Raw genomic sequence first — 25,647 nt, forward strand, 5'->3', positions numbered from 1 at the left:
AGTGCGAAAGCAGGGCACATTTGAATATTGCTCCTCTATCTTCCGTCACTTTTGCATACAGATTTAGGTGCTTGAATTACTGTTGTGGAGCTACAAGTTCCAGCATGCCTGAGAATCTGCAATCTTCATTGGGATACTACATGTATCTGTTCTATTCAAGTCTGGCTTTTATTTTTGTGAATGTATTTTTATTAAGTCCACAGGAAGCTGTTAAAACAGAACCATTCACAGCATGCTCATTCCCTGAGAAGTACACACCACAACAAACACATATAACTTTCTCTTCCAAGACAGGAATATGTAAATGGCTGTAAATTAATGCAAACACCACACTGTCACATCATTCTCAAATTAGGATAAGAAATGAATAGGGCTGAGCGCCTTATTTTTAAGAAAACCTCCTCCACAGAAATCAGTCCAGGTGGATTTAAGCAAGCTCCTCCTTCTTACCTATTTGTATTATACAATCACACAGCAACAAAGAAAACAAGTAACCCTGTTTGCATATTACAAAGATCAATAGTATTTCAAGTAGTTGGAAAGAACATTACAGATTGTTACAATGGCTTGGAAGAATTATCTGGAGGTTTTCAGAAGTCCCCAAGGCTTTTGCTCATTTGCACAGCAAAGACGTTCCTCATTTTGCAATTTATTTCTGAATATTCAATATAACTGTTCAGAGGAACAATGCACCGGTATGTGTTTTCATTATGCACTTAACATGGAATAAAGGCAAATCAAGAACTATACAAATATTTTAACATGTAATAATAGATGGACCATGCACGTTGCCTGACAGTAATAGTGTACTTGCTACCCAATAACTCTAAAGAAATGGCATAAACATAAATGGTACTACACATGCGCAGAAAGAGTCATGCAAAATGAACAGGCTGTGGCCGTTTGGGGGCGGGGAGGGCGTGGCGCTGGGCATCGTTCTACAAAACTGAGTTACTCAGATGGCTGATGTTCGTCTTCAGATGCAGCAGCAGATCACAGATGTTTGCAGGGAGTGTATATTTACACAAGTCCATCTCTGAATTATCCACTAAGGGGTATATTCAATAAGAGTCGGGTCCATTCCGACATGCAGTTGTCAGAATGGACCCGACAACCCCTATTCAAAAGAGAGGCTAAATCCGACTGAGGCCGCCGATCAACGTGCGTTCCGAAAGAATCCCGACTTGTCGGAATAAATGGGGCTGTAATGAATAGTTCGGAACCCCTTCCAACCTAAAACTGTCGGAAACTGCCGTCTTTCCGCCAAGACGGCAGCTTCCGATAGTTATTGACTATACCCCTAAGGCTACAAATGTCCACTTCCTCAACATTACAGTATGTAAGGATAGAGAGAAAAAAAAGACGATTCTTCTGCATGGTGCAAAATATCTGCATGTCACTAATGCAGCCATACATGGCATAGTATTGTATCATCAGTTAAAGTGAAAACAATTATTGCCACATATAAGAGATTCTTACATTTGCTATAAGAAAACACAAAGTTAATTAGTTGAAGCAATTCTCATGTAGTATATATGAAGTACATAGTTTAAAGTGCGTTGGTCTCAGTTCAAATGCTGTGAGATACTTTTTAACGGATCCAAAACCAAGCTGCAAGTGGGTTCTTCTAACGCGACTTGGAGAAGCATTAATCAAAATAATTTTAAATTGTATAAAATTGTATACTGAACACAATTTTTTTTTTATTAAACCAATAATTTCATTGTAATAATTTAGATTACTTTTTTTTTTATTCTTAACAGGGTTGGCTAGTTTAAACCACATTATTATTTTTTTCTTTAAAACGTTAATGTCAAAAATAACCTGGTGTAAACCAAAAAAATTTATCCCCAAAAAAGTTTTACTTTCTTCAGACCCAGTTTCTTAATAATGTTTCTTCTAGCATCTATGCAAGAGCTAAGGAAGAAAAACTAAAAGAAACTTGTAAAACTATTTATTTTTATTTTATTTTTATTTATTTATTTGGGGGGGGGGGGGGGGGTTGGTCTAAGTTATCAGTTTGTGGCAACACAACACAATGATCCAGTCATTCACGTGTACAGTAGAGTTACCAGGTGTAATATGGCAAAGTAGCAAAGTGCAAAGCAGTTATACAAATGCCTAAAAAATAGTCATGTAACGGGATCAGTAGGATTTAAATACAATAAAAATACCGACAACAATTGACCGATGGTCACAATACCGACATGGACAAAATACCTACATTTAAAATGTTGACGGGTCAAAAAGTCGACATGAGTTTTTCAAAAAATGTTGTTGTGTATGTTGACATAGCTCGACATGGACACCATATAAGTGTGCCACATCCCCTTGCATGCCTCGCTGCACTCGTCATGCTTCGGGCACGGTGCCTTGCTGCGCTCGGCACACTATTATATTCCCCCTCCGCGTCCACTGGGATGGTAAAGTATGAACAAGTCAGTTTCAATGAAAAAATCAATAAAAACTCATGTCGATTTTATGACCTGCCGACATTTTAAATGTCAGTATTTTGACGATGTCAACGTTTTTAATGTCGGTATTTTGACGTGGTCGGTATTTTGACCATCGGGCAATGGTTGTCGGTATTTTGACTGTAGGGATTCTGATTGTAGGTAAATTGACTGCATTTCTATGTGACTAATAATTTGAAAATACGAAGTTATGGTAGACTTACCGTCGATAACTATTTCTCCTAAGTCCACAGTATCCACAGGATAAACATTGGGATATGAGGTAGCGTCAGCGGATTGGCACCAACGATCAAAGATTTCGGCCTCCCAGAATACAACGGGCCAGTCCCCTATATCCCCGCCTCCTGGCTCAGGAAATTCAGTTGTTTTCCAAACCTCAAGGCACGAGCATCATAGAGAGCCCTAATCAGGCGAGAACACCAGACATGCACACCCTTCCGTTCAAGAATGAAGAGGTTAGTAGGCAAAAGGATCCTCAAATCAGGTACGTCAGGGTGGGATCCCTGTGGATACTCTGGATTTAGGAGACATCGAGTCTACCATAACTACGTATTTCTCCTGCAGGGTCCACAGGTTATCCACAGGATAAACATTGGGATGTCCCAAAGCAAATTTAGTGGTGGGGACGCTTCTGATTGGACAGGAGACCCCTTCACCCGAATTCAGCTTCCGGAGAGGCAAAGGTATCAAAGGCATAATGTGTAATGAATGTGTTAATGGAAGACCATGTGGCTGCCTTACATATCTGTTCAGCTGAAGCACCACGTTGTGCTGCCCATGATGGACCTACCTTACAAGTAGAATGAGCAGAGACATTAGCGGTAATAGGGAGATCAGCTTGAGAATATGCTTCTGAAATAGTCATCCGAAGCCATCTCACCAGTGTCTGCTTGTCAGCAGGCCATTCTCTTGTGAAATCCGTAGAGAACGAAGAGAGTGTCTGTCATTCTGATGGCACTGGTACAATTCACGTAGATCCTCAAGGCATGGACTACATCCAATGATGCGTTTCCTGCAGAAAGATCCGGCCCTTGGAAGGCTGGGACTACAATTCTTCGTTAAGGTGGAATTTAGACACCACCTTAGGAAGCTAACCAGATTTGGTTCTGAGAACCGCTCTATCTGGAAAAAAAATCAGAAAAGGAGGGTGACATAACATTGCCCCTAAATCTGCAACTCTTCTAGCTAAAGCAATAGTCAGTAGAAAGAGAACTTTAGCTGTCAGCCATTTAAGATCCACTTGCTTTAGTGGTTCAAATGGAGCAGCTTGAAGCGCCTTTAGGACTAAACTAAAATCCCAAGGCACTGTAGGAGGAACAAAAAGGAGGTTGGATGTGAAGCATTCCTTGGAAAAAAGTACGAAAATCCTGTAGGTTAGCAATTCTCTTTTGGAACCATACAGACAATGCTGACACCTGCACTCTCAAGGAAGCCACCCGTAGAACTTTGTCAATTCTTAAGACTAGGAAACTCTGAAAGACCTAGGATCAAATTTCCGATTACTGCACTACTGAACATAGGCTTGCCATATTCAGTGATAAAGGCGAGCCGAGCATGGTTTCCTTGCTCTGAGCATTGGTTGAATTACCTGTTGTGAGAATCCTCTTGCTTTTAGGATGGAAGTCACAATAGCCACGCCATCAAAGACAGTCGGTCCAGGTGGTTGTAATATCAAGGAACCTGAGATAGTAGATCTGGATGATGAGGGAGTAGGAATGGAGCATCCATTGACAGCCTCTGCAGATCTGTGTACCAATGTCTTCTGGGCCAATCCGAAGCGAATAGTATCATGGCGCCCTTTCCTTGTTTTACCTTTCGCATCACCCTGGGCAACAGGGCGATCGGTGGAAACACATAGGCCAGACAAAAGTCCCATCTTACTGACAAAGCATCCACAAAGGTCGCTTTGGGAGCCTTTGTTCTTGAACTGTATGCGGGAACTTTGTTGTTCTGACAGGAAGCCATGAGATCTATCTCTGGTAAGCCCCACTTGTGTACCAGAGTCTGGAAGACCTAGAAGTGTAAAGCCCATTCATTTGAATGTATGGCGTGTCTACTGAGAAAATCCGCTTCCCAGTTTAGGACTCCCGGAATGAACACTGTGGACAAGGCTGGACGATGAAGTTCTGCACACCTTAACGTAATGTACGGCTAACCTCCTTCGTTGCTTTTTGAATACGAGTTCCTCCCTGATGACTAAAGTACGCTACTTCTGTTGCATTGTCCGAGCGAATTGGAACTGGTTTTTCTGAAGGATGTCCTTTGCCTGAATGAGTGCCATATATATGGCCCAAAGTTCCAATATATTAATTGCCAGGTAACTTTCTTCCTTGGCCCACTGCCCTTGGAATCAACTTCTTCCTGACACAGCTCCCCAGCTCTGAAGACTGGCATTCGTTGTCAGAACTTCCCAATCTGATATCCAAATGGTCTACCTTTGTCCATATGGAATTTCTGTAGCCAACAGGCTAATGACCTCCTTATTTCCAGATGAAGGACCATAGCCTGCGGGTTTTTTGTCTGATGTAACCCATTCCATTTGGAATGGGTCAGACCTTGTAGTGGAATTGAGCATACTCCCCCATGTCGAATGTCGACACCATAGATCCCGTCACATGCATTGCTGTGTGAATGGATACCTTTTGACTGTGTAGCAGCTCCAGGATCCTTGACTGAATTTTGGTTATTTTGTTCAGAGGTAAAATTACTCTCTGAAGACCCGAATCCAACACACCCCAAAGTGAGTCATACGTTGTGATGGGACCAGGGATGGCTTTGCCCAATTTATGAGCCAACTGTGTTTCTGCAAACAAGCTACTGTCTTTTGCAGATGGCAGTGAAGCAATTCCTGAGATTGTGCAGGATTAATAAAATATGGAAAAATCCTTATCCCCTGCTGACGGAGATAAGCTGCCATTACCACCATAATTTTGGTGAACACTCTGGGAGCTGTGGCCAGTCCAAATGGTAGGGCCTGAAACTGAAAATGTTGCTGGAGGATAGCAAACCTGAATAACACTGATGGGATAGGCTTATAGGAACATGTAGGTAAGGATCATGAAAATCCGGGGATACCATAAAATCCTCCGGCTCCATGGCCAAAATAATGGAACATAAAGTCTCCATATGAAAAGAGGCACCGAAATGTACTTGTTCATCACTTTGAGATTGAGTATTGGCCAGAACGACCCATTTGGCTTCTGAACTAGAAACAGGTTGGAATAAAAACAATTTTCCTCTTTGCGCAGGAGGAACTTGAATTACCAATCCTGACTGAAGCATCTTCTGAACTGCCTCTTGCAAAGCCCTGGCCTTCGTTCCACTGAAGATGGGCTGGTACATAAATAACCTTTGAAGAAGGTGTTTCTTGAAGGCAAACGCATAACCGTGAGATACTGCTTCTTGCACCCAGGCATCTGTGGTGGACCGCTGCCAGATCTGTGAAAAATTAAGAAGTCGGCCTCCCACCCTGGGATCCCCCATGTGGAGGTCCGCACCATCAGGCTGATGGCTTATCTTCTGGCTTGGAAGCAGGCCCTCTGGTAGCCCAACGCTTTTTAGTCTTACCAGACTTGTCAGATTGAGACTGTTTGCCATAACACTTTCCCTTAGTTTTCCCTTCGTCGGAAAGGGCCGAAAAACTGGAAATCTAGGTTTGTATTTGTGTGTGGAAGGAAATTTAACTTTCTTGGAGTCTGCTTCTGACTCCAAAATACTGTTTAATTCTTTACCAAAAAGAATATCTCCAGTAAAAAGCAAAGACTATTGTACCTTTGTAGACTCTGAGTCAGCCTTCCATGTACGTAGCCAGACAACTCTGCGAGCTGCTACTGCGGAGGCTAATTGCTTGAGAGGCAATTGTACCCATATCCAAGGCTGCTTCTTCCATAAAAATAGCCGCCTGTTTAACATGTGCAATATGGGATTTTTGCTCTCTAAATGAAAGATCATCCTCCATTGCATCAGCCCAGGCTTCCACTGCTTTTGTCTTCAAGGCTGAAGCCATGGCTGGTCTTACGATTGCCTCAGACAAAAAAAAAACATCTATTTTCCTATCCATGACATCAAATGATGTTGAAAGCAGAGGCAATGTAGATTTTCGCACCAATCGAATGACGTGCGTATCTACTTTGGGAGCCACCTCCCTTTTTAAACAGTCCCCAGCTAGAAGAGGAAATTGGGAATTCCAGTTTTTGGAATTCTAAACTTCTTACTGAGTGTTACCCAAGCCTCTTGCATAATTTCCGTCAGCTGTTCTGACCGAGGAAATTCATTTTGGGATGTTTAAACACAGGTCCCTTAGATTTTAACTAAGGCTCTGCTGCCTCCTCTAAGGATAGAATGGCTTTCATAGCACTAATTAGCTCAGGTATGTCTACTGAGCTGAGACCATCATCCTCGTCTCTGTATGCAGACCCGGAATGTGACGAGTCCTCATCCTCCGACGAGTCTCCATCTGAAACATGTGTAGACTGTGAAGATGTTTTTACATGTCTGTGCGATTTACTTTCCACCGGCCTTTCCGCCTGTTTTTGTTGAAAGGCTGCAGATTTCTGGACTGGATGTGATAAACCCCAGGAGAATGTTGCATGTAAGGGTTAATAGAGTAACCTATCCCTGGTATAGGAGTTGGCATTATCCGCTCAGCTATACTGGATAATGACTGTGCAAAAGTAGTACATGGGGGTTCGACTTGAACTTGTGCCTGCCTTGGAATACTCGAGAGGCATTGGTGAAAGCTAAAAGAATTTGTCCATAATCCATTTTGAACCAGATCGTGAGAGGTTAACCTTGCTTTGCAAAAGACAAGTTGAAATGAGTGTTGGTGCTGCTGGAGAGTGTATCCACTTCAGCCTTGCCTCTGAGACATGATAAACAAATCACACACCTGTACAGTGTTAACTACACAAATTGTGACTGAAATCACTTTAAAACTTGTTAAAGTGACATACAATCCGATCCCTCCCTGCTTTGCACCAGCATTGAGGAACGGAATATACAGAAACTGACAGAAATAGCAAAGTCAGCAATCACACTAGCAATCAGTTACAGGTTATACATTAGTACAATAAGAAATATGAGCACATATTCATATACAGATACATTTCAAGTACTGTATGTAGGGGAAACATATTACTGCATTACCTTATATAGGACTTTAAACGTATTCAGTTGCACAGCGAAAGAAACAGCAGCATAGTTTACAGACTCGTATGCATCATGCACTTATCCAACTACTTGTACCTAATGGTAGGTAGAGGCTTACTGCTGTATCACCCGACTCAGGAGAGTAGGATACAGGGAGACCTCACCCCGCTTCAAAGATCGATCAATACGTTAGTGAACGCTGAGTGGATTTAGCCGCTAATAGTGTACACCATGGGTCTTCAACCTGCGACCCTCCAGCTGCTGTGGAACTACACATCCCAGCATGCCCTGCCTCAGTTTTAGCATACCTTAATAGCAAAACTGTGGCAGGGCATGCTGGGATGTGTAGTTTCACAGCAGCTGGAGGGCCACAGGATGAAGACCCATGGTGTACACAAATGCCCAGTGTACTTACAGTGAACACAGACATCCACAAGAACACCGATGCACCAAACACACAGCCGCCTATGCTGCGACTGGGTCCTTTTAGATACACAGCATCTCAGACGGAAGTGGAAAATCAGTTCATGGAAACTCAGAGGAAACTGGTCATGTACCAGGGAGAGGGGTGACTAGGGGAGCGTCTTACTCCCCTCTGCTGACATTAACCACAGGGATCGCTGCATCTCACACTAATCCCTGGAGCCTATGATCCCTGGGGCCTAGCGCTGGTGCACCCGACGTGGCAGCCATGTCAGCGACTGTTCGGTAGTCTCCTTCCCAAAAACAGTGAGGCTGTGTTTCGTGTCTGACCCGCTAAGCGTAACCGACGCCTTATCTTCTCCCTGTGCTCCGGCCACAGCCTGATAACGTCCGCTGGACTTGCTAGTACTTTCCACACAGACGCCCGCTGAAACAGCACTGTACACTTGGGTAAGTGTTGTTAGAGCGACTCTTTCTAAGGTGCGTGTAAGACGCTTTTTAGAAAACTCGCTCAAAAAACTTAAGACTACAAAAATAACAAGTTTATGGCTGCCAAAATCAGCAGCCCAAAGATCGTGGTCCGGCTCCTGCCGCAACAAAAAAAACTGAATTGCCTGAGTTAGGAGGCAGGGATATATTGTAGGGACGGCGCTAGCAGATTTCTTATTAAAATATTTCTGACTGAGGAAGCCGCTGACATCCATAGGCAGAGAAATGCGTCTCATTTGATCCTACTTACCCGCTAATCAGCACGCCACGAGTCTGCTTCACCATGCTGGGATAAAATGCTGACGATCTCTTCATATGGCTTTCATGAAAGGTATTTGAGCACCAGAGCCGGGAGTGTACAGCGACGGAACCCATGAGGGACTGTGGTAATATTTTACATAGAACATGGCCATGTTTAAATTAAACTGCTGAGACTCATGAATGATTGTGCTACTGTGAGAAAAGCACTATGTCTCTGCACACCAATATCAGCTGAATGACAACTAAATAATTGCTGCTTTGCATTACAAATATCAATACTCTCAAGGGGAGAGAAAAAATTACTGAGACTTTGCCTCTCAATTTAATTTGTCTGGAAATAAGGATCAGTGTGTTTTAAAAATGTGGACATCTAAATATTAGTCTATACTTCAACAAGAGACTTTGCAACAATTGCTCTGATATAGAAGTTTGACAAATTATTATCTTTTCTGGCTCTTTGAAGCTGAAAGAGCAATTAAGTATCTGAATGAAGATTTGGACACTTTTGTAACATTGAAGAATACAAGTGTGAGTCAATTGTATCCAGCTGATTGCTGTGGGTGTTTGTGGAAAGAAGTTACTCCACACAATAGAGCATATAGTTATGTGTGTTATTACTGTTATTTTATATAACATTGCCATGTTTCTTAGATATTAATATCTCTATTGGGGGTAAGAAAAGGAGATTCTTTACATTTTATAAAAATGTATTAAAATAAAAATAGAAATATTTTAATAAGAAATCTGCTAGCGCCGTCTGTATTTTTTTCTTTTTCTTTCTAGATATACTTGAGGGGCAGAGAGGGTCCCTTTTTATAGTGAGCTGCAGGCGGATTTAAATTTAAGACTTTGAAAATCTATGTAATATACACACTAATTAAATTATTTAAGCAGCGCCAGGGGGTTACTTTGTTGTGTTTGTGTATATATTGTAGGGGACTGGCCCGTTGTATTCTGGGAGGTCGAAAGTTATGATCATTGGTGCCAATCCACTGACACTACCTCATATCCCAATGTGTATCCTGTGGATAACCAGTGGACCCTGCAGGAGAAAGAACAATTTCTAAAAGCATCATGCAAAAAAGTACATAATGTATCCTGACAACCTCCGGGTTGAAGGAAAAAAAAACGTACTAAAACTAAAGAGTAGGTGAAAAAAAGTAGGAATTTAATACCTACCGGTAATTCCTTTTCTCATAGTCCGCAGTGGATACTGGGGAATGTACTTTAGTACCATGGGGTATATATCATGTCCATTGGAGCATGCTACTTTAAGAATGAATTAGTGTGTGCTGGCTCCTACCATCTATGCCCCTCATAGCAGACTCAGTCTAGAAAACTGTGCCCAAGGAGACGGACATACTGTGAGAGGATATATACATAACATAGCGGTGAGGTAACGAACCAACACACAACAGTAACGAATAGCAGAGCTAACCAGAACAGAGGATAGCAACGTTAAATACAACAAAGGACAGCAATGCTAACCCAATATGGAACAGGGACAGCAACAGCAGACCCAACCAAGAACACTTACAAACTTGTAAGCAGGAATTCGAAGCACTGAGGCGGGTGCCCAGTATCCACTACAGACTACGAGAAAAGGAATTACTGGTAGGTATTAAATTCCTATTTTCTCTAACGTCCTAGTGGATACTGGAGAATGTACTTTAGTACCGTGGGGAGGTCCCAAACCTCCCAGAATGGGTGGGAGAGTGCGGAGACCCCTGTAAAACCGCCTGACCAAACTGAAGGTTATCTCTGGCCAAGGTGTCGAACCTATAGAACTTCACAAACGTGTTTGAACCAGACTAAGTAGCTGCACGGCACAACTGTAAGGCCGAGACACCCCGGGCAGCCGCCCAGGAAGAACCCACTGTACTAGTGGAGTGGGCCTGGATAGAACTCGGCAGCAGTAATGCTGCCGAAGAATAGGCTTGTTGAATGGTCAACCTGAGCCAACGAGCAACTGACTGTTTAGAAGCTGGATGACCAATCTTCATATCATAAAGGACAAAGAGTCAGATTTCCGATGACGAGCAGTCCTCTTTACATAAAGTTTCAAAGCCCTCACCACGTCCAAGGATTTTGGAGCAATGGATGTGCCAGCCACTACTAGAACCACTATAGGCTGATTCACGTAAAATGCCGACACCACCTTTGGCAAAAAACTGCGGACGAGTCCTGAGCTCAGCCCTGTCCTCCTTAAATATGAAATAGGGGCTCTTACAGGATAATGCCCCCAATTCTGACACGCGTCTTGCAGAGGCTAATGCCAGCAACAGGACAGTCTTCCAAGTAAGATATTTCAATTCCACCCTTTGCAAGGGTTCAAACCAGTCCAACTGGAGAAAGGTCAAGACTACATTGAGATCCCACAGAGCCGTTGGAGGAACGGAGGGGGGTTGAATGTGAAGAACACCCTTCAGGAATGTCTGTACTTCTGGCATAACCGCAAGCTGTTTCTGGAAGATGGAGAGAGCCGAAACTCCACAGGAGAATATTTTCTACTCTCACACCAAGAAACATTTTTTTCATATACGGTGGTGATGTTTTGACGTAACCACCTTCCTGGCATGGACCAAAGCACATATAACCTTGGAGAGGAGACCATTTCTGGCTAGAATTTCCCTCTCAACTTCCAAGCCATCAAATGTAGCAGCTGTAAGTCTGGATAGACGAACCGTCCTTGCTGAAGGAGGTCCTTGAGAAGCAGCAGAGGCCAGGGGTCCTCCAGAGACATCGTCAGGAGGTCTGCATACTAGTCCCATCGGGGCCAATCCGGGGCAATCAGAACTGTCTGAACTCTTTCCCTTTTGAGTCATTTTAGAACTCTGAGAATGAGAGGGATCGGCAGAAACAGGTATACAAACTGGTAAGTCCACGGTGCTGTCAAAGCGTCGATAGCCGCTGCCTGCGGATCTCTTATCTTTGAACAATAACAACGGAGATTTTTGTTGAGATGAGAAGCCATCATGTATATCTGTGGACAGCCCCATCGGTGAATCAGTTGCTGAAACACCTGAGGCTGAAGGCCCCAATCTCCCGGATGAAGATTGTGACTGCTGAGGAAGTCCGCTTCCCAAATGTCCACACCAGGAATGAAGATGGCCTAGAGGTCCCTTGCGTTGCCCTCCGCCCAGAGGAGTATCCAGGAAAGCTCTCGCATTGCAGCCATGCTTTTTGTTCCTCCCTTGTTATGTACGCCACCGCCATGGCTTTGTCCGACTGGACATGGATGGCTTTATTTCGGAGAAGAGAGGAGACCTTTGTCACAATCCTGACGGTAGGTTTTATATTTGGTGACTTACCCCTGCCATCTGTCCTGGATCCTGTGTCTTTTCACTCACGGAGTTAAACAGCTTGTCAGCACTGAGTTTTCCTGAGTTCTCTGCCTGAGAGGTAATAGTTAATTAGCTCCACCTGTGGTGATCTCCTGTGTGAGGCTGAATTCAGTAATCTGAAGTTCAGGCTTCAGTGTTCTCTCGGCCTGCTAGGCCTCGCTGCACTTCACAGCCTCCTCTAGAGTAGTCACATGACAGTGACTTCACCTGACCCAGAGTTGTCCAATCCTCTGCCAGCCTGAGACTCTCTACATCACCTAATCCTGCCCACCAATCATCAAGGACCAGGAAGTATAAATCAGGAGGCTGAGTTGGAATCTGGGCCAGTTCCTTGTGTCACATACAGCCTTGTGTGGGTCTTAAGCTGAGCTCCCTAAAGGTAACCTTTGTACCTAAGTTCCTGTGGAAACTCTGTTCCCTTGTTACCGTTTGGTTTATTTGTGTGTTGCCATTTGATTTCACCATTTCCCTGAGTCTCAATGTAAAGGTACAGCTGCAATGTTTCGTCTTAAAGGCACAGTACTGAATTCCGTGTTCTCCACTGAAAACCACAGCTGTCGTGTTTCAGTTTTACTACTGTTGTAGTTGGGATCTCCAGGGCTCAGTACCTCGTGCCTCAGCATCTCCGTGCTTCCAGCATCTCTGTGCCTCAGTACCTCCGTGCCTCAGCACCTCCGTGCTTCCAGCACCTCAGTATCTCCGTGACTCAGCATCTCCGTGCCTCAGCACCTCAGTGCCTCAGCATCTCCATGCCTCAGTGCCTCAGCACCTCCGTGCTTCCAGCACCTCCGTGCATCAGTACCTCCGTGCCTCCGTACCTCCGTGCCTCAGCACCTCCGTGCCTCAGCACCTCCGTGCCTCAGCACCTCCGTGCCTCAGCACCTCCGTGCCTCAGCACCTCCGTGCCTCAGCACCTCCGTGCCTCAGTACCTCCGTGCTTCCAGCACCTCCGTGCCACAGCACCTCCGTGCCTCGGCACCTCCGTGCCTCGGTACCTCCGTGCTTCCAGCCCCTCCGTGCCTCAGCACCCCAGTGCCTCGACGCACCCCAGTGCCTCGACGCACCCCAGTGCCTCCACGCACCCCAGTGCCTCCACGCACCCCAGTGCCTCCACGCACCTCAGTGTCTCCAAGTACCTCAGTGTCTCCAAGCACCTCAGTGTCTCCAAGCACCTCAGTGTCCCCAAGCACCTCAGTGTCCCCAAGCACCTCAGTGTCCCCAAGCACCTCAGTGTCCCCAAGCACCTCAGTGTCTCCAAGCACCCCGTGCCCTTTAGCACAATTATACCTGGTATTCTTCACTGATTCATCAGTGCCTTTCCAGTTCTGTCTTTCAGGAGACCTTCAGCATGCCTCCTGTCTGCCGACCTAATCCTGCATGAGGAGAACCTAGATTCGGCCATCTCTGCTGCGGTTCCTCTTCCCAGTCACCGGAAGAAACCCAGAGTCCACAACAGTCCCAAACCAGGTCAGTGGTAGTATTCATATAATCCTCCAGTCGCCTGCACAGACTTCACTAACACCGGGTTCACAAAACCTTAGTCATGACAGTAGGAACTGGCCACATGGACCCGGCCGAAAGTGTTTGTCTGACGCATGACCTCCTAAGCAATATTGCAGGACGCTTGGAAGGTCTGGAGTCGACTCAGCATCGATTGGCACAGTGTCTGCAGCGGAATTCGTCCTCCAGAGATTCTATGACCTTCTGCTCTAAGACTCCTGACCAACTGCAGATTTTCTACCAGATGTTACTACAGTTACAAGAACTTTTGCCTAGTATTCTCTCTGTGATGCCTGATCTCCTCAGGAATACTACCAACGTTGTTGATCCTGTTTTGTCCCATCCAGTTAATAGAGTCTCTTCCTCTGCGCAAGGGAAAGTTTTTCATCAGAGCTATCCACGGCCCAAGCTCTCTGAAGCTGAACGTCAGCGGCGTAAGGAGCTACATCTCTGTCTTTACTGTGGAAATTCTGGTCATTTTGTTAAAGACTGCATTCTTCGCAAGCCAGGTAATAGTGACAAATCTCAGTATCATAGTGCTCATGTCTACAAGTCATCCACAGTATCCGATCCTTCTGCTGCTGACGGGGGTATCAAGAAGGCTACTCTTCTGAGAGAGACTCAAATTTATGACTGGGGTCCGGTGGTTAAAAGACCTTATCCCAAGTTGGGTGTCCAGAGAAGAATGTTCAAGCCATTTACAGTCACAGAGGAGTCCGTGTCCACAGCCCTAGGAGGGGCGTCTTCAGAGCGTCCAGCCCCAGAGAGTCTACAGAGTGCTGCCCAGCCAGAGATTCTACAGAGTGCTGCCCAGCCAGAGATTCTACAGAGTGCTGCCCAGCCAGAGATTCTACAGAGTGCTGCCCAGCCAGAGAGTCTACAGAGTGCTGCCCAGCCAGAGAGTCTACAGAGTGCTGCCCAGCCAGAGAGTCTACAGAGTGCTGCCCAGCCAGAGAGTCTACAGAGTGCTGCCCAGCCAGAGAGTCTACAGAGTGCTGCCCAGCCCCGTGAAGAGGGGGCTCTTGCCTCAGCCCAGCCCCGTGAAGAGGGGGCTCTTGCCTCAGCCCAGCCCCGTGAAGTGGGGGCTCTTGCCTCAGCCCAGCCCCGTGAAGTGGGGGCTCTTGCCTCAGCCCAGCCCCGTGAAGTGGGGGCTCTTGCCTCAGCCCAGCCCTGTGAAGAAAGGGCTCAGCCCGTCCCGGTTCCAGCCGGTCCAGCAATACTCCAGGCCCTGCCTGGTCAGTCCGTCCCGGTTCCAGCCGGTCCAGCAATACTCCAGGCCCTGCCTGGTCAGTCCGTCCCGGTTCCAGCCGGTCCAGCAATACTCCAGGCCCTGCCTGGTCAGTCCGTCCCGGTTCCAGCCGGTCCAGCAATACTCCAGGCCCAGCCTGGTCAGTCCGTCCCGGTTCCAGCCGGTCCAGCAATACTCCAGGCCCAGCCTGGTCAGTCCGTCCCGGTTCCAGCCGGTCCATCAATACTCCAGGCTCCGCCTGGTCAGTCCGTCCCGGTTCCAGCCGGTCCAGCAATACTCCAGGCTCCGCCTGGTCAGTCCGTCCCGGTTCCAGCCGGTCCAGCAATACTCCAGGCTCCACCTGGTCAGTCCGTCCCGGTTCCAGCCGGTCCAGCAATACTCCAGGACCAGCCTGGTCCGTCTCCTTTGGCTCCAGCCAATTCAAGTATCCTCGGATCCAATCCAGTCCTACTCGTCCAGCCAAAGCTTTCTTCAGTTTCATCCTCTAAGCTTTCGTCTGATGGTTTTCCACCTATTTACTTTGATGGAGATTTATTGCAATATGCCGCTCTGGTTGAACAATTTCTCTCTCGGATGGAGTCTGATCCTTTAGGTGCAATAACTCCTTCCAACGTTACTCGATATCTGTTCCTGGCATTCAGAGGAAGAGCTTTGGAGTAGGCCAACATGCTCTTTGAGAGTAATGATCCTGTGTTCCATGACTTACAGACTTTCAGTAACGCTGTAGTTAAAGAATTTAGTCCTAAACCTTTGGAATCTGCATCAACGAAGGTCCTAAATTCTTCTGTATGAATTTCTCAAGTTCCTCTAAGATTCAAGATGGGTGTCCGGAGTCCACCCTTGAAGAGGGGGATACTGTCACAATCCTGACTGTAGGTTTTATATTTGGTGACTTACCCCTGCCATCTGTCCTGGATCCTGTGTCTTTTCACTCACGGAGTTAAACAGCTTGTCAGCACTGAGTTTTCCTGAGTTCTCTGCCTGAGAGGTAATAGTTAATTAGCTCCACCTGTGGTGATCTCCTGTGTGAGGCTGAATTCAGTAATCTGAAGTTCAGGCTTCAGTGTTCTCTCGGCCTGCTAGGCCTCGCTGCACTTCACAGCCTCCTCTAGAGTAGTCACATGACAGTGACTTCACCTGACCCAGAGTTGTCCAATCCTCTGCCAGCCTGAGACTCTCTACATCACCTAATCCTGCCCACCAATCATCAAGGACCAGGAAGTATAAATCAGGAGGCTGAGTTGGAATCTGGGCCAGTTCCTTGTGTCACATACAGCCTTGTGTGGGTCTTAAGCTGAGCTCCCTAAAGGTAACCTTTGTACCTAAGTTCCTGTGGAAACTCTGTTCCCTTGTTACCGTTTGGTTTATTTGTGTGTTGCCATTTGATTTCACCATTTCCCTGAGTCTCAATGTAAAGGTACAGCTGCAATGTTTCGTCTTAAAGGCACAGTACTGAATTCCGTGTTCTCCACTGAAAACTACAGCTGTCGTGTTTCAGTTTTACTACTGTTGTAGTTGGGATCTCCAGGGCTCAGTACCTCGTGCCTCAGCATCTCCGTGCTTCCAGCATCTCTGTGCCTCAGTACCTCCGTGCCTCAGCACCTCCGTGCTTCCAGCACCTCAGTATCTCCGTGACTCAGCATCTCCGTGCCTCAGCACCTCAGTGCCTCAGCACCTCCGTGCTTCCAGCACCTCCGTGCCTCCGTACCTCCGTGCCTCCGTACCTCCGTGCCTCCGTACCTCAGTACCTCCGTGCCTCAGTACCTCCGTGCCTCAGCACCTCCGTGCTTCCAGCACCTCCGTGCCACAGCACCTTCGTGCCTCGGCACCTCCGTGCCTCGGTACCTCCGTGCTTCCAGCCCCTCCGTGCCTCAGCACCCCAGTGCCTCCACGCACCCCAGTGCCTCCACGCACCCCAGTGCCTCCACGCACCCCAGTGCCTCCACGCACCCCAGTGCCTCCACGCAACTCAGTGTCTCCAAGCACCTCAGTGTCCCCAAGCACCTCAGTGTCCCCAAGCACCTCAGTGTCCCCAAGCACCTCAGTGTCTCCAAGCACCCCGTGCCCTTTAGCACAATTATACCTGGTATTCTTCACTGATTCATCAGTGCCTTTCCAGTTCTGTCTTTCAGGAGACCTTCAGCATGCCTCCTGTCTGCCGACCTAATCCTGCATGAGGAGAACCTAGATTCGGCCATCTCTGCTGCGGTTCCTCTTCCCAGTCACCGGAAGAGTCCACAACAGTCCCAAACCAGGTCAGTGGTAGTATTCATATAATCCTCCAGTCGCCTGCACAGACTTCACTAACACCGGGTTCACAAAACCTTAGTCATGACAGCCTGCAGGAGAGCATTGTAAACTGCCCTGAGTTCCAATACATTTATCGGGAGTGCAGATTCTTGACTCAACCACTTCCCCTGGAACTGGGCCCCTTGGGTCACAGCCCCCCCAATCCGCGGAGGCTGGCATCCGTTGTCAGCAGTATCCATGACTGGATATCCGAAACTCCAACGCTCCACAAGGTGAGGGACCTGCAGCCACCATAACAGGGAAATCAGTGCTCTTTGCGACAGAGTTATCATCTGGTGCATGTGTAGGTGAGACCCTGACCATTTGTCCAGCAGATACTGCTGGAACGGTCGGGCATGAAACCTGCCATACTGGATGACCTCATATGAGGCCACCATCTTACCTAGTAATCAAATGCAAAGATGAATCTAAATCTTGCAGGGCCTGAGCACCGAGCGGACAATGGGGGTCATTCCGAGCTGATCATAACCCTGCGTTGGCCGGACCGCGCCCATGAAACGGCGGCCAAACTCCGCCGTTTTGTCGCCCCCCCCCCCCCCCCCCTGCCCAGCGACCGCCTCTGCCTGTCAATCAGGCAGAGGCGATCGTACTGCAGCAACGGCCTTCGGCCGCCTGGCATGCTCCGGTGCACTGCGGCGCCGGCGCAGTTCTAACCCGATCGCACCGCTGCGATAAACTGCAGCGTGCGATCGGGTCAGAATGACCCCCCATAGCCTATATAGTCAAGGCCTTGTCTAATGGAAGGAACACCTTCTGAGACACTGTGTCCAGTATCATTCCCAGAAACTAAAGTCTTTGTGATGGTTCCAGGTGAGATTTCCAGAAATTTAGGATTCACCCATGATTCGTAAGCAGGCGAGTCGTCAGGTCGATGCTGTGAAGCAGATATTCCCTGGATACCGCCTTTATCAGTAGACCGTCCAAGTAGGAGACTATGTTGACACCCATTCTGCACAATTGCAGCATCATCTCCGCCATGATTTTCGTGAATACCCTCGGAGCTGTGGAGAGACCAAAAGGTAATGCCTGAACCTGGAAGTGGTTGTCCAGGTGAGTGAACCGAAGGTAAGCCTGATGGGGAGCCCATATGGGAATATGTACGAAAGCATCCTTGACATCCAGGAATACTAGGAATTCCCCCTCCTCCAAACTGTGAACCACCGCACGCAGTGATTCCATCTTGAATTTGGTATAGGTTCAGAGATTTGAGGTTCAAGAAGGGCCGAATCGAACCGTTCGGTTTCGGAACAACAAAAAACTGGAGTAAAACCCCTGTTTGTGTAACAGAGCAGGTACTGGGACAACAATCTCTGTAGTTTTGGAATGGCGTCTTGCAAGGTAACCCTTGCTGCGGGTGAAGCTGGCAAGCTTGACTTGAAGAATCTAAGAGGAGGTAGTGCTTGTAACTCCAACCGGTATCCCAGGGATATGAGGTCCCTTACCCAAGGATCCCGGCAGGACAATGCCCAGACCTGGGCAAAGTGCTGAAGTCGAGCACCTACCTAGAAGTCGCCTTGCTGCGGAGGGCTTTGTGGATGTGGATCCGGAGGACTGATCCAGAGAGCCAGCGACCGCTGGCTTACGGGACTTACCGCAAGATCCTCTAGCAGCATTGGAGGCATCTCTGGCTCTGCCTCTGAATCTTGTCGCACGAAAGGACAGCAATAAGGGCCCAGGGATGAGACGTCTAGCAGAAGGTGCAGCAGACGGCAGATAGGTAGACTTACCAGACGTTGCCTGAGAGATCCACTTGTTCAGCTCCTCTCCAAATAGAGCATCCCCTGTAAAAGGAAGGTTTTCTACACCTTTTTTGTAATTAGCATCCGCTGACCATTGTTGCAGCCACAGAGCCCTGCGGGCCGAGACCGCCATAGCCATAGTACGGCCATTGATGATACATAATTCCTTAACGGCTTCACTCAAAGTTAGCCGCCTCCTGGATATGTTGCAGTGGGGTAATGATTTCCCCCTGGGGCAGGGAGTCAAATCCACTCACTATATTTTCTGACATTTAACCATGGCCCTAGAAATCCAGCCGCAAGCAATAGTGGGCCGTTGAGCTATGCCGACTGCAGTATAAATTGATTTGAGTGTAGTTTCAAATTTACAGTCAGCTGGGTCTTTGAGGGAGATAGCCCCAGGTACAGGCAGTACAATTTTACGTGACAGCCTAGACACTGAAGTATCCACTGACGGGGGATTTTCCCAAACTTTCCTGTCCTCTGCAGGAAAGGGAAAGGAATTCAGTAACCATTTAGGGGTAATAAATTTCTTGTCAGGGTTTACCCATGCCTCCTTAGACAGGGAGTTTAGCTCCTTTGAAACAGGAAAGGTGACAGAGGATTTTGGTTTTACATTAAAATATAATTCCTCTTCAGGCTCTGCCTCCTTATTTTGTATGTTGAGGACCTCCCTAATGGCATAAATTTGGGCCTCAACTCCAGAGGACAGAGAATTACCCTTGTCCACCTCAAGCTCTGCCTCATCCAACTCCAGCAAGTCAGTCTCAGAGTCAGACTGGAGTTCCTGTGGAAGCGTGCGTTTATAAGAGACCACCAGAGGGGGCTGAGGAGCCTGTCTGTGGTCAGCAGCCATAAATAGGAAATCATCCAAAGACTGCTTTAGGGTCTGCCTTTCATGCTTAGCCATAGCTAACTCAGTATTAATATTAGTACTCACTGGTTTGAATGATTCTAACCATTCAGGTTTCTGAATAGCACTCCCTTGTGAAGGCAGAGAACACTGGGTACACAGTAAAGATCCCTGTGAGGAAGGTGTAAACTTAGTGTTACATGAGGGCCACACAGATTTTTTTTACCTAGACATTCCTACAGCAGAAAACACAGAGTTAATAAGCAATACAGTGTAATGACAACACAGTGTACATAGACAGCAACCCCAGACAGCCCTGTATGGAGTGACACAGAGAGGACTTGGACCAGCACACAATAACACAGCCCAAAGCAAATCTCTACTGGGTATTTTTATTTGAATGTAATGTGCATAGCGGTGTAACTGCTGAATAAACGCTCCCCCCTTCCTATCAGACCCCCTGGTACCAGTACAGTGTGGTTCAGTGGAGGAACAGTGTCAGCGTGCAGCCTGTAGTCAGCAGCAACAGCAGCAGGAAATGACGCCTTCCAGCCTTTGGTCCCGCTATCTGGGAAGCCCCGCCTGCTCTATGGCGCGTGGCCCCTAGAAGATTATACTGGATTCCACTGCAAAATGTGTAAAAAAACAGAGAAAATAATCCCCCTTTTCGTCATTAGCCAGTGTGGGTTCACGGCGGGCAACGCAGCTCGTGAACTGCGACCACTGTGAATTATGCCACCATTGTCACCGGGGACCCACTAACCAGGACCCCGGTGTAACACTCACCGCACTGCGTCTGTCTTCAGCATCTGTTAGGGGTGGCAGCATGCAACCAGCGTAGGCTCACAGAGAAACAGCACCTTAGGAGCTTAGTGTCCTGTCAGCAGGGATATGAACCATTAACTCTATATTAAGTTGGTTCGATTTTCCCCTAAGTCCCACGACGCAGGCAGACTGGTTGCCAAACAGCGCTGCCTAAAAAGAAAAAGTCTGAAGAAAACTTTCTGGCGCTCCCAGAGAATGCACCCGGCTCCTTGGACACATTTTCAAAACGGAGTCTGCTAGAAGGGGCATAGAGGGGAGGAGCCAACACGCACAAATTAATTCTTAAAGTGCCAGGCTCCAATGGACCCGATCTATACCCCACGGTACTAAAGTACATTCCTCAGTATCCACTAGGACATTAGAGAAAAATTAGATAAAATGAACACTAAGGATTGATGCAGAGTTCGGGGGATATTCAATTAGCACCTGAAGAGACATCGGGAGTAAAAACTCCCAATGTTTCTTCGGGTTTTGCGGACGGCCTATTCGATTTGACCGGCCATTAAAAAGTGCATTTTCACCAAAAAATACACAGGTTCAGTGAAAACTGTGTGTTTTCGGGTGAAATAGCCCCGTTTTCGGATGCAAACGGGGCTGATATCAGTGATTTTGCTTCAGCTCACTACAACAATATGGCTCGAATCCATTCCGACAAGCATTTGTCGGAATGGATCCGACAAGGGATATTCAAAGCCCATCTCAAATCGACTTTAAAAAGCAGTCGAATTGAGATGAGGGGGGGGGGGGGAAGCATCCACCCGGCTCCAGCAAGCAAGCCCTTACTTGCTGGAGCAGAGTGGACAGTGCTGTGAGCGGCGGCTATTACACATCCTCCTGCAGCGCTGTGCTGTAGCGCGGCTCTCCCCCATCTGCCCGCGGCTCTCCCCCCTCTCCTCCTTTCAGGTCCCCCATCTCAGTTCCGACCTGAAAAAGTCGAAAACTGCCATCTTTTCGACAAGACGGCAGTTTCGACCCTAATTGAATATACCCCATATGGTCTAAACAAATTCTAAAAACATTTTATTTATAGGGGCAAGTAATAATTTTAGCTTGTTACATGAAGTTTCAGAGAAAAGCAGACACGGGGCCTAATTCTGAGTTGATCTCAGCAGCAAAGTTGTTAGCAGTTGGGCAAAACCATGTGCACTGCAGGGGAGGCAGATATAAAATCCGCAGAGAGAGTTAGATTTGGGTGCGGTGTGTTCAAACTGAAATCTAAATTGCAGTGTAAAAATAAAGCAGCCAGTATTTACCCTGCACAGAAATAAAATAACCCACCCAAATCTACCTCTCTCTGCACGTTATATCTGCCCCCCCTGCAGTGCACATGGTTTTGCCCAACTGCTAACAAATTTGCTGCTGCAATCAACTCTGAATTAGTCCCAAGCTCGTGGGAGTGTGTCCACTCTGCAATACCTCACACCTTGGTGAATGGACGAGTTTGGAGTGGAGATATCGGAAGCACTCAATTACTACAGAGTGACAAAAGTTAACTTACGTGTAATGAGAGAACAGGGACAGAAGAGGGAGGCAATAAGAAAGGATATAATCTGGATAAATCAGGGACAGGGAATGCTAGTGGATAGTGCATTGGTAGTAATCAAGTGGTCAAAGAAAAAGGTAAAAAAATGAGGCACAGCAGAAAAGTACTACAATTTTAACATTTCATTACAACAGTTATCTAGTACCAGAGTACAATAAAAAATAATAGGAAATACTGTGTGCCAATCTTCGATCAATCTGTATGCCAATGAAGCACTTTATAGTGTCCAGTGTTCTCCCCACGCTCTATTTTTCAAGCGGTTCGCCTGGGAAAATTACTCTGCCACCCGGCACGGTTACATAGCCTAAAGTCGCACTGCACTGTGATGCTGACGCACAATATTTTTTACTCGTGATTGGCTACCCCACTCATGCCCTGACGTCAGACGCGTCACCTGACCGTCCTCGCTCTCACGCAGGTCCCCGGCTGTCGCGGGTAACCCCCTCGGCTCACGCCCTGTTTCATGATGAGACTAATGCATCTCCTGAAGCCACACATCCTGCAGGGTGCAGCAGCTGTAGCGAGCTGCAGATGGAGGTTGCCCTGCAATCGCTTTCCCTGGTTTCACGTAAGCTCTCGCGCAGGAAGGTCAGCTCCTCGTCCACAGCCATGAAATCGCTCCTGAGCAAGTCTGTGCCCTGTCTGCCAGCCCTACGCGATAATGGAGAAGAGCCCCCCACTCCTTGAGCTGCAAAGCTTGCACTTCATCCAGTGCTACGGGTTCCTGGAGAACGTTTGAAAGGGTGCTGCTGCTAGGGCAGCTGAGATCGGGGTGAACCACGTCAAGGTGGCAGAAATCAGCAACAAGCTAGTGCAGGCTCAGCAGAAAAGGGACCTGGGCACTGTCCTGCAGGTGAAGGATAGACTGAGGTACTACCTCACACCCCAGTATAAAGTCCTCTTCAGCCATATTAGTAAGCTGGAAGCGCCTGGTGGACCTCAGAGCTGACATGGTGTTAAGTCTAGGCTGGCATATGTCCCCCACCTTAGGGTAAGATGCCTTGCGTGTGCTCAGTTGTGTATTGCATGGATCATTGCCAATGCCACCAGGTTACTTATATGTATGTATCCTTATAGAAGCATCTACTACTGTGCGGTGGTGTATAAGGGGCCATACTGTGTGCGCATAATTTGCAATAAGGGACCATACTGTATGGACATAATGTGAATTGGTACTATTGTGTGGCCATGCCCCCTCCATGTGAGGCCACACCCTTTTTGCACGAAGGCCCCTACACAGCTGCTATTTGAGGTAAAATTTTCTGGGGAGAACACTGGTGCCATGTCTGGGCCATCTAAAACACTGCCAAGCACATTACAGTCTCTGCAAAGTAATATATTAGCCCTGAGGTTCTTAATCGTGGTTCTCAATGCACCCCAACGGTCCAGGTTTTAAGTTTACCCATGCCTGGCCACAGGTAACTTAGCGCCTATTCAGCATGAGTTGTAGTTTTCGCAAAACTACAACTCCTTTCTCTAGCATGCGGAGGGCTGACCAGCCAAGGCAAGGCCGCCCTGCATGCCGGGTCCAGTGCCACCCCTTCCCCCCTCCTTCCCTGCTGAAATGTGAGCAAAAAGATATATTAAATAACTAGCACAGTACATAACAAAATTAGAGTAGGACCAGTGGTCCATCTATAACTATGATGCCAAAAACATATCCTGTAATTGTATGTCCTTACCTGTCCACAACTAAGCCAACAGCTTGTGTTAGGTCTGGATTGGATACTTGAAGACGCTTCCATAAAGACCATACAAACTCCTTGTCGGCCTGGAAAGGAAAGGAAAAGAAAAAAGCAATTTTATCAAAGTTAGAAGGGTTACAGAGAGAAATTGTACTCAACAATCACGGGAAAGGGGGCGCGGGGGGGGGTTCAGTTGCAGGGAACCTCCTGTCCCGACTTGAATTATGACCACAAGAGCAGTAGTATTAAAAACAATCGTACTAGAGCTGCAACCATAACATGCCATAAAAAGGATAGAATAGAGCTGCTGCACATGCCCAGAGGCAGCAGCTTCTACATCCAAGTCAGCAGTTTTGAGGAGCACAGTGTTAAATGGTCATCAGACCAGAGAGAAGCTGCCAGCAAGAGGAGACATGCACCTTAACATGAGGTGGGAGAATGTGTGTTTAGAAAGCTCATTTCTGTCTCTTACTGGTCATATAATATACAGTATGTATATTTACAGTATTATGGGAAGTTCAACATTATCCTGACCATTTATTTTATTTATAGGAGGTAAAATATGTCTGATACAGAAAGTTAATTTTTTTAGAGTATCGCCCCTACAGCCTATACCAGTGATTCCCAACCTCGGTCTTCAGGGCACACTAACAGTCCAGGTTTTACGGATAGCCTAACTTGAGCCCACGATTTAATTAGTTGCAGTTATTTTTATTTAACCATCTGTGATCAAGCATGGATATCCTTAAAACCTGGATTGTTAGTTTGCTTGAGGAACGAGATAGGGAAACACTAGCCTATATACCAGTGGTTCCCAACCTCGGTCCTCAAGTACCCCCAACAGTTCATGTTATGGATACACCTGATCAACTGCTAGGTGACTTGGAAAACATGAACTGTTGGGGGTACTTGAGGACCGAGGTTGGGAACCACTGCTATAGACTAGTGTTTCTTAAATTTGGACTTCAGGAACCCCTAACAATGCATGTTTTACAGATCTCCTCAGTATCACATTTGAAATAGCACTAACTGTAGATCTTAAAAATATGTCAGCCAGTAATGAATACATCTGTGCATCAACTAGAAAATCTGGAAAACAAACACTGCTAGAGGTGCATAAGGACAAAGTTTGGTAAACACGGCTATAAACAATCTAGAGTTAGTTTTTAATACTGTATTACATACACTGTTCGGTGAATAATGAGACCAATGTGTATATATGTCCAGAACTGATGCCAGGTTCTTCTGCAGCTGCCCCTTACTTGATCCAATGCCCCGCAGAACAGGGACTTGAATCTTATTATGGTGCCCTCATCAAAAAAAAATAAAGCCATTCAGCTCAGGCTGGTTGACCCTACTGCCACATCTAGCAGTTTACTGTGATCACTGGCACTTTCATGCACTGCACTTAGTATGAGCCAGAAAATAGGATTTTAATACCTACCGGTAAATCCTTTTCTCCTAGTCCGTAGAGGATGCTGGGGTCCACTTCAGTACCATGGGGTATAGACGGTTCCGCAGGAGCCATGGGCACTTTAAGACTTTTCAAGGTTGTGAACTGGCTCCTCCCTCTATGCCCTCCTCCAGACCTCAGTTATAGGAACTGTGCCCAGGGAGACGGACATTTCGAGGAAAGGATTTACTTTTATACTAATGGTGAGATTCATACCAGCTCACACCTCAACCATGCCGCACAACATGGCATTCAACATGACACATGCCAACAGCCATGAACCATTTACAGCAACATGCTGAAAACAAATGAAACACAACTTGTGTAACTATAAAGAACAAACTGCAGGTA

The 25,647-nt window shown here is 46.9% G+C and overlaps 1 protein-coding gene across 1 annotated transcript in view; it reads right to left on the reverse strand.

Annotated features, from left to right (window-relative positions):
- CNTLN (centlein) overlaps nt 1-24,119 on the reverse strand; it is a 761,842-nt gene extending 737,723 nt beyond the window's left edge. The window contains exons 1-2 of the mRNA XM_063954396.1: nt 24,105-24,119; nt 23,841-23,929 (exon numbers count right to left, since the gene is read on the reverse strand). Coding sequence (XP_063810466.1) covers nt 23,841-23,929; nt 24,105-24,119 — 104 coding nt within the window. The remainder of the gene's footprint in view (nt 1-23,840; nt 23,930-24,104) is intronic.
- Nucleotides 24,120-25,647: the final 1,528 nt, after the last annotated feature.

Source organism: Pseudophryne corroboree, chromosome 1 (assembly GCF_028390025.1).
Source record: "Pseudophryne corroboree isolate aPseCor3 chromosome 1, aPseCor3.hap2, whole genome shotgun sequence".
NCBI classification, from domain to species: Eukaryota; Metazoa; Chordata; class Amphibia; order Anura; family Myobatrachidae; genus Pseudophryne; species Pseudophryne corroboree.